General features: G+C 49.5%; 1 protein-coding gene across 1 annotated transcript; it reads right to left on the reverse strand.

The window, feature by feature from the left end:
- Nucleotides 1-781: 781 nt before the first annotated feature.
- RAB39B (RAB39B, member RAS oncogene family) lies at nt 782-8,823 on the reverse strand. The gene is made up of 3 exons (XM_075260614.1): nt 8,596-8,823; nt 8,184-8,499; nt 782-1,809 (listed from the first exon to the last, which is right to left on the reverse strand). The coding sequence occupies exons 2-3, from the start codon at nt 8,396-8,398 to the stop codon at nt 1,383-1,385; spliced, it is 642 nt and encodes a 213-aa protein (XP_075116715.1). The 5' UTR covers nt 8,399-8,499; nt 8,596-8,823; the 3' UTR covers nt 782-1,382.
- Between the last annotated feature and the right edge of the window lie 491 nt (nt 8,824-9,314).

A 9,314-nucleotide genomic window follows, 5' to 3' on the forward strand; every position in this document is an offset into this window, starting at 1 on the left:
GCGTCTACGTTACAGTATCCTAAGAGCAATAATCCTACGAAACGAGTGAACAATACCTGGTCTGGAGGCAGTCATGGTATTATAAGCACACATGTGAGAAAAGGCCAAAAACATCGACTTTCTCCGTTGTCTCGCTACCTTGTGTCCTCTGCACCTAGCTTGTATTGCCACACATTGGGGATTTCATCTATTGCTTACGTTACTTTTGTCTTTTCTTTTGGACTAGTGCAATCTATTCATCTATTTGGTCTGATGACAGTTTAATGTAAAAGAACTAAAATCACTGGAATCGTTACAATGTATCATCCATTGGGAATGAATAGTAATGCAATAGAATCTCAGCTTCCACCTTTGTACAGTAGTAGAGTCTTTTACTTGTTACATAGTCTCCATTAGTATCTACATTACGGCGTACGTAAAGCCACCCGTCGCCTACGTGACACGTGAGCGGCCATTTTGTAGGCAGCACTAATGCTCACGTTACTATTTTAGTAGAAGGCTTGAGCCACATGATACTTGAGAAGAGTCTCTTATCATCACATCCGTCAGTATCATGGCTCTGCTAGGTGTGATTGACAAACCTGAAAACGTAGGGCAGCATGTTATAGAGCCGTAAAAGCTGAGCGGATTGATATATAACACGGATATGAAAGTTCTACTATAAGGCGGCATTTCTTCTATGAAATCTGCTGGCGGTAGAGAGAGTAGTCACCGATTAGACCCGCCCACTGGATGCCGGAGCCCACAAGGAGCAAACATTTCATTGAACAAATAACAGGTTCTACCGAATCCTTTCCCACAAAACTATATATCAATCTGCTCGGCTCGTCCTGCTCTATAACACGCTGTCTGCAGATTGTACCCAATTTTCAGTGTGAGAGGTCCCCTTTAAGGCCATTAAACTCGTTAAGGTCACGGCAAGTTACACATTTTTTTCATCCGAAGCCAGAAAATTAGTCTTAATGTCTCTGTTTTCAAAGTCCAGTAACTAAAAGGGTTGCTTTTTTTTTTCTATAACTATATATAATGACCATTACACTGTGGTGTTTACTCACGGCATAAAACTACCAACATTAAACTACACAGAATTTATCAAATGAATTAGGATGTATCTGAATTCTTGGTATCATTGATTTATGAATCCCAACTCCTAAACATAGACATGCACACTTGGCCCTTGCCAGAGATGTAAGAGCTTCCTTAAGTTTGAGATGTGTTTACGGATTTTACAAACTATTTTTTTTTTTTCTTCCGCTGTCCAACCTCCCTTCGCTCTATAGTACCAACAGCAATTTCAAGGAACCCTTTAGCTCACAGATTGGTTACGGCTGTGTTATTGTATTAGAGTTCACAATGGCGACCTTGATATTCACTTCTACCGCTTAGCAAAGGCACCGCCTGTCTGATTTAATTACCTCCTCGGAGGAGTGCACTACATTTGGGACAAACCCACTTTTTACCCCCTCCCAGCCTTCTTGGATATTTATCTCTCCCTTTCTAACAAGCTCATATATATCGCGAGTCAGATCAGTGAAGGCTTTCTCTACGTTGATGGCGTCTCGGGCTGAGGTTTCTATATATCGCATGCCATAGGCAGTGGCCAGTTTCTCAGCCTCGTGTCTTGTCACTTGCCGTTGCGTGTCTAGGTCACATTTGTGGCCCACCAAGACAAAAACAATGTGGTAGGGCTGAACGTGAGCTTTAGCTTCTTCCAACCACTCGTGGACATTCTGGAAGGAGCGGCGGTTGGTGATGTCGAATAGCAGGAGCCCCCCAACAGAATTTCTGTAGTAGGCGCGGGTGATGGACCTGAAATGAAAGGGCACAGAGTTATAATACAAGAACCTGGACATTGTGCAAGATCTACTAAACGTATCAAGAGATAGAACATACAAAGGGGACACAAAGTTACAGATCTACAACAAGGCCTGACAATGCGAGTATGGGGACGTCAAAAGTGAATTAAAGGGCTTGTCCGGTTTTTAGTATTGATGGTCTATCCTTACAATAGAGGCCATTTGTGGGGGTCCCGGGTGTTGGACTTCGATAGGACGGCGCTGTTGTACCTACACTCGCTGCTACAGTTTACATGTACGCTGTCTCGGTGCTGGTGATCTGCAGGGGTCTTGGCTGTCAGACTACAGATAGGCCATCAATACAATATATATATTCCTTGTCACTGTACTAGAAATACCAGACCCCTGCAATTTTCACTCTGATCACTAAGCCTAATAATAACCTGACATGTCAGTATCAAATCATCTAGGGTCTAAGCCCCCCGCACCCTTAACGATCAGCTGACTGAAGAGGACGAGCTGCACTTCCTCTTCACAGACCGATGTCCTGTTCCTCCGTCACATTAGCATAACGCTGGTTTTGTTAAGCTCAGTGATCGGTAGACGTATAGATTTGGCATTTTGGGTGGTGCAACAGATCGCCATGAGCTATAAGGGGACAGTCTGAATCCTTATATGTTCTATTACAGGGATATCAGCCGATATTTCTATAGACCCTGTATATACATCGGCTGTGGACTGCACTGTATCAGGACTATTACACAGGCTAAGGCCTCATTCACACAAGTGTACGTATAACCACACGGGCCCAGACTATGGAGTAACTACTGTACATAGGAATAAAACCAAATATTGGACCAAGCAATAGGAATTATAGAGGAAAAGAGAACCTGCAAAATCCTAAAATAACGGCGACAAACAGGCTGCAGGTAATAATGCCGTACAATCCTGCGGACAGCGCCCATATAAAATACTGCCGGCCCTGGAAGTTACATGAACAAAACCCAATATAAACGTATGTAAAAGTCGCCATTTACAATGGGATTGTATTTGTAATGTGTAAAGGGACCTGCAAATGTCCCCTCTCATCCACTGTAGATTTTAGCATACCCCAGGCTTTGCTCAGGGCTCCAGGAGCGACTTATCCCCCTTTACCCACTGACATAATGTGTTTATGGTGACGCTGGGTGAAATAGTGGATGGACAGGCTTTGGGCCTACCTCTGACAGGCTTTGGGCCTACCTCTGACAGGCTCTGGGCCTACTTCTGACAGGCTTCGGGCCTACCTCTGACAGGCTTCGGGCCTACCTCAGACAGGCTTCGGGCCTACCTCAGACAGGCTTCGGGCCTACCTCTGACAGGCTTCGGGCCTACCTCTGACAGGCTTCGGGCCTACCTCTGACAGGCTCTGGGCCTACCTCTGACTGGCTTCGGGCCTACCTCTGACTGGCTTTGGGCCTACCTCTGACAGGCTTCGGGCCTACCTCAGACAGGCTTCGGGCCTACCTCAGACAGGCTTTGGGCCTACCTCTGACAGGCTTCGGGCCTACCTCTGACAGGCTCTGGGCCTACTTCTGACAGGCTTCGGGCCTACCTCTGACAGGCTTCGGGCCTACCTCAGACAGGCTTCGGGCCTACCTCTGACAGGCTTCGGGCCTACCTCAGACAGGCTTCGGGCCTACCTCTGACAGGCTTCGGGCCTACCTCTGACAGGCTTCGGGCCTACCTCTGACAGGCTCTGGGCCTACCTCTGACTGGCTTCGGGCCTACCTCTGACTGGCTTCGGGCCTACCTCTGACAGGCTTCGGGCCTACCTCAGACAGGCTTTGGGCCTACCTCTGACAGGCTTCGGGCCTACCTCTGACAGGCTCTGGGCCTACCTCTGACTGGCTTCGGGCCTACCTCTGACTGGCTTTGGGCCTACCTCTGACAGGCTTCGGGCCTACCTCAGACAGGCTTCGGGCCTACCTCTGACTGGCTTTGGGCCTACCTCTATTGGATGTGAATGGTACACTTTTCCTTAGGCCAGGGTCTGAGGGTTTGGTTGTCAGGGTAGGCCGGAAGTTGTATCATGAACGAGTCTCCCAAAAACCTACCACAGAAACAGGTTTGCACCCAAAGGTGACAGTAGAGGGCCAAGGTTATGGCCACCCATCTCCCATCCATCTCTGACTGCCCAAAAAGTCTGTCAGGAAAACCCCAATCTCTGGAGCTCATAGAGGAAAGGGAAATGTCTCGCCAAAGTCAGGAGTAGATCCTAAAGGACCACCAAAGCAAATGGTGACCTACTGCCAGGACTGATCCCGAGAGCGGCAGACAGCTGTGGAGCTATGGGGGCGCATGCCCGGCCTGTCGCTCCATTCTCATGTACCCCATTCTTGGGATCAGCGAGGCCTCAATGGTTGTACCCCTAATAATCGGTAACTTACCACCTACCATAAACTCAGGTCAGAACTTGCTATGGTGACGCAACATCCTTAAAGGTGGTTGTCTCAGTTAGACAATTCCTCTCCATGGGCCGTTTTAAGGCATACGGGTATCACAGAGGCCCCCTCTAAGCTATGGGGCGCTTGGAGTCGTTGTGTATCCGGTGCTATCACCCTGGCGGATACGTTCTATGGATGTGTCACATGGGTGGCCATTCCTTGACATGGCTGCCATGTTATATAACCTTGCAGAGAAAACCTACCGGGTGCAACTTCTATCAAAAACAACAACAAATTCAGTAGCCAGGCCCTGGAAAATGATGGGGCTGCCGTGCACATGTCTATGGACCTCATGGACCTCCGTGCTGTCCTCTTATTCATGGGGCCTGATGCATCCTATGCCATATTCTGCCTTACAAGCCTCATGGTAAATACAGCCCCGTAGGGACTCTCTGAGTATTGCTTTGCAAGTAGACGTTTTTCCATTTGCTTAAACCCTTAGGCTGGGCTCCCATGGGACGCACTCGCAGTGGCCGCCAGCAAGTCCATGGCAACTAATCTGCTGCAACGTACAATACCAGCAAAGCGGATGGAGAGGTAACCAAATCTCATCCAGGTTTCCACCATGATAATAATAATAATAATAGCAGCTCATTGATCCCCATAAGGGTAAATGCACACGGCGGAAAACAAAGCGGAATCCTCCTGTCCTGCTGCACCGACATTCCCATTTCAGATTAGAATCCGCTGCAGATTCCTCCGTGAGACGTTATCCTTAGGGGATGTTCACACAGAGTTTTTGTAGGTGGATTGTGACACGGAATCCACCAGCAAAAATGGCTCCCGCTGATTTCAATGATGGCCGCTCGCTTTTTTTTTTCACTAGCTAGTAGCGGAAAAAAGAAGCGACATGACCTATTTTGCCGCGGATTCCGTGGCTGAGTCAGCGGTGGCGTCCGTGGCTCGAGACACGATCCTGTTTAGGCCCATTCAATCACTACATTGCTATCCTGTCACAGCCAGCCGCATGGAAGTTTACAAGGTGGAAACCATTTTCCTCCCTTATAGCAGCATCGGTAACTCTTATTATAGGAGCCCCTCCCCCGCCATATTGTTCAGGCTGGGATATCTGGAACCCACAAGGACCACGTTTCAAGGGTAAAAGTCGGTGGTGTGAATCCAGGTTCAATTCCAACGGCAAAATCTCACGCATTATAAAACGTAGAAGCTTCTGGTGTCCTATGAAAGCGGAGATTCTCTTCTTTCCTATGACACTAAGATGCAAGTTCTACCTGTAGGATTTCCAGAGATATCACTGGTGGTAGGCACAGTCAGGACTAGGATACGTCTATGTAGCTGTACAATATATGTGATATAATTATCCCACCAGTGATATCTCGGGCCATCACACAGGTAGAACTGCATCTTGGTGTCATATGACAGAAAATCAAACGTTGTCTGAAAGTTTAGTTAGGGGGCGTTCACACTACCGTCGGTGTCCGACAGCTAGTGTCTGCTCCAAATGTCCGTGCCAGATTTTGAGCGGACACTACCTGTCGGACACCGACGGTAGTGTGAACGCCCCCTTACACTTTAAGGCGTCTCGAAATGTGGGGCCTCAGCCTAAGGCTCCAGGCATGTGACCGCGAGCTTTGTCAGGGTGATATCTGTGTTTTTTAAGGCCCATTATTTTCTACGCTCCCCTCTACCTGTGTATTATTATGGGACCGTGTATGGGGCCGTGTATGGGGCCTTGAGCTAGAACCAAAAAAAAAAAAAAAGAGCAAGTCCTACATCTGTCCGTTTTGGAGGTGAGTGAAGAAACTCAATGGGTCCATGGAGGCCGAGGATTTACTTCCCCATGCCGCTTTACCACCGACCCGACACATAGGCCTCTGCACGTAGCCTAATGCTGTTGTCAGGGATTTTCCACAACTTTTGGCCAATATTTAACAGGGAATCTTGGAGGGAATCTCTGGATAGTGGCGAACTGAAATCATAAGCTGGGTCAATGTGTCATGGCGACAATATGTCATCATGTGACCGCTGAGTCCCAATCACAAGCCGCAGTGGTGACCACAGTGGAACAAGACGTCACAAGAGGCCTGAAGAGGACACTGCCGGACACCACGAAAATCAGGCAACGGGGGGATAAGTGTTTGTTATTTTTACTCACCTCCCCTGGGCCTCCACTGGAAACTCCAAAGTATAATTATTCACCGAAACGAACCAGGGGGTAGAAAATCTCATGAATATTCTTCAAAATTAATCTTATGGGGTTTGCCCAGCAAAACTAATGAAGAGTTCCATCCATTGAAGCATTATACTTTGTTGGGCGATTGTGAGGAGCATTATATACGGTGCGGGGCCACTGTGAGGAGCATTATATACAGTGCGGGGCCACTGTGAGGAGCATTATATACAGTGCGGGGCCACTGTGAGGAGCATTATATACAGTGCAGGGCCACTGCGAGGAGCATTATATACAGTGCAGGGCCACTGCGAGGAGCATTATATACAGTGCAGGGCCACTGCGAGGAGCATTATATACAGTGCAGGGCCACTGCGAGGAGCATTATATACAGTGCAGGGCCACTGCGAGGAGCATTATATACAGTGCAGGGCCACTGTGAGGAGCATTATATACGGTGCAGGGCCACTGTGAGGAGCATTATATACGGTGCAGGGCCACTGTGAGGAGCATTATATACGGTGCAGGGCCACTGTGAGGAGCATTATATACGGTGCAGGGCCACTGTGAGGAGCATTATATACAGTGCAGGGCCACTGTGAGGAGCATTATATACGGTGCAGGGCCACTGTGAGGAGCATTATATACAGTGCAGGGCCACTGTGAGGAGCATTATATACGGTGCAGGGCCACTGTGAGGAGCATTATATACAGTGCAGGGCCACTGTGAGGAGCATTGCATACGGTGCAGGGCCACTGTGAGGAGCATTATATACAGTGCAGGGCCACTGTGAGGAGCATTATATACGGTGCAGGGCCACTGTGAGGAGCATTATATACGGTGCGGGGCCACTGTGAGGAGCATTATATACAGTGCAGGGCCACTGTGAGGAGCATTGCATACGGTGCAGGGCCACTGTGAGGAGCATTATATACGGTGCGGGGCCACTGTGAGGAGCATTATATACGGTGCAGGGGCCACTGTGAAGAGCATACCATACTGTGCAAGGCCACTGTGAGCAGCATACTATACTGTGCAAGGCCACTGAGGAGCATACTATACTGTGCAAGGCCACTGTGAGGAGCATTGCATACGGTGCAGGGGCCCCTGTGAGGAGCATTATATACTGTGTGGGGCCACTGTGAAGAGCATACCATACTGTGCAGGGGCCACTGTGTGGAGCATTATACTGTGTGATGTCGGGATAGAATACCTGACACCTGACTTAGGCCTTTGTTACACATATATTGTACTGTACGGCTTAGGAGATGTCACTGTGGATTATGCACCATAAAGCTACCAGTATACGTGTATGTGGCCATAGATATGACCCACGGATTGTATGTGTATGGGGGCCTGGCAGAGGGTGTCGGGGAGATAAGATAAGAGCTGGGCTGTTAATTTTCAACAGCTTGATCTTCCTTTCTCTGTGAGATAAGAGACTGCATTGACTTCTCCTCTGCCAGTACACGTGGTGTGCTCGGCCGGGTGTGCATGTGTTTATGGGTGGGATAGATAGTAGACTGCTGGGAGAGGCTTCTCCTAAGATATCTATAATGTGTGACCGCTATAAGGCCTCATGCATGTGACTATTACAGGGACCCATGCAATCCCCTGTGTGCCGCAGGTCAGAGAATACCAGCGAGGTGCAAGAGAACCCCATGAAACACTGTGGGTAACACGTGAGGCCTAGACAACCATTCACATGACTGCGTATACTTTGTGTGCTAATATATGCAATATTATTGCACCACCTGGTTGGCTCTTACCTGAACCTCTCCTGACCAGCCGTGTCCCAGATCTGCAACTTGATCCGCTTGCCCGGTTCAATTTCCACCAGCCGAGAAAAAAAATCCACTCCCACCGTGGGGTCGGACACCTGGGCGAAGCGGCCCTCTGTGAACCTGCGGATCAGACACGACTTGCCTACCGTGGAGTCCCCAATCACAATGAGACGGAATTGGTACAACCAGATTGCTTCCATTATTCCAGTCCTTAGAGTCAATCCTTCAAGGGGTTTGTTCGTGAAGAGACGAGACACCTAATCTTTATGTCAAAGTTTATTCCAAGGGTCTCTTAAGGAGCCTGCAGAGCAACAATAGCTTAGTATTGGGTTTCTACAAGGGAAGCAGATGACAAAGCTAATTGCACTAAGCAGAGCTCAGTCAGTTCATGTCCCACCTGAATGCAATGGACTGGGCACCTCCAGGGGGCGTTGTAGCCAGGAGTCAGGTGAGTGGGGCAGGAATCAGTGCAGCAGCAGCATGAGGTGTGAGTGGAGCACAGCCATGTCTTCTTCCTGATCACTGGCAGCAGGGGAGGAGGGAGATGCAAAGGTCAGACAGCCTCCATTTTGCAGCAGAGGATGATGAGAGTCTATGAAGCCCAGGCCTGAGGTGTAAGGGGGGCAATAGATGCAAAGCTGGGCACAGGGGGGGCACAATGCCGAGCTCCTGCCCACCTACCCCTCCGGAAAGATCCACAGGGCCGGCAGCGGGGATGGAGGCCAGGGACCAGCATCAGCCACCGGGCCCGGGAGACAAAGGAGGGCGCGCTAGGAGGAGGAGGAGGCCGCGGTGAGACGGAGCGCGGGGCTGAGGCTGAGGCTGCCCGGACCGAGCTGATGAAATGGCAGCAACATCAGCACCAAACACTCTGACTCATCCCTGGCAGCAGCAGCATCAGCAGCGGCGGCGGCGGCGGCAGCACCGTAATCACCGCAGTACAGGCCCGCCCTCTACCGTACTGCTCCCAACAGCTGCGCACTCACTGTTCTACATGGCGACCAATAGAGCCCGAGGGGTGGATGGCGCCCCCAAAAGACAACTACAAGGCCTCAGGAATAGCCCCAAATACACAACTCCAAGACCTTACTCAGGAATAGCCCCAAATACACAACT

This window comes from Leptodactylus fuscus, chromosome 11, assembly GCF_031893055.1.
Source record: "Leptodactylus fuscus isolate aLepFus1 chromosome 11, aLepFus1.hap2, whole genome shotgun sequence".
In the NCBI taxonomy this organism is placed as follows: Eukaryota; Metazoa; Chordata; class Amphibia; order Anura; family Leptodactylidae; genus Leptodactylus; species Leptodactylus fuscus.

Coding starts and splice junctions, on each gene's coding strand:
- RAB39B (XM_075260614.1), bottom strand. CDS start 8,398: ATGGAAGCAATCTGGTTGTACCAATTCCGTCTCATTGTGATTGGGGAC. Junction 1,810..8,183: donor GCTGGTCAGGAGAGGTTCAG/GTAAGAGCCAAC, acceptor CTTTCATTTCAG/GTCCATCACCCGCGCCTACT.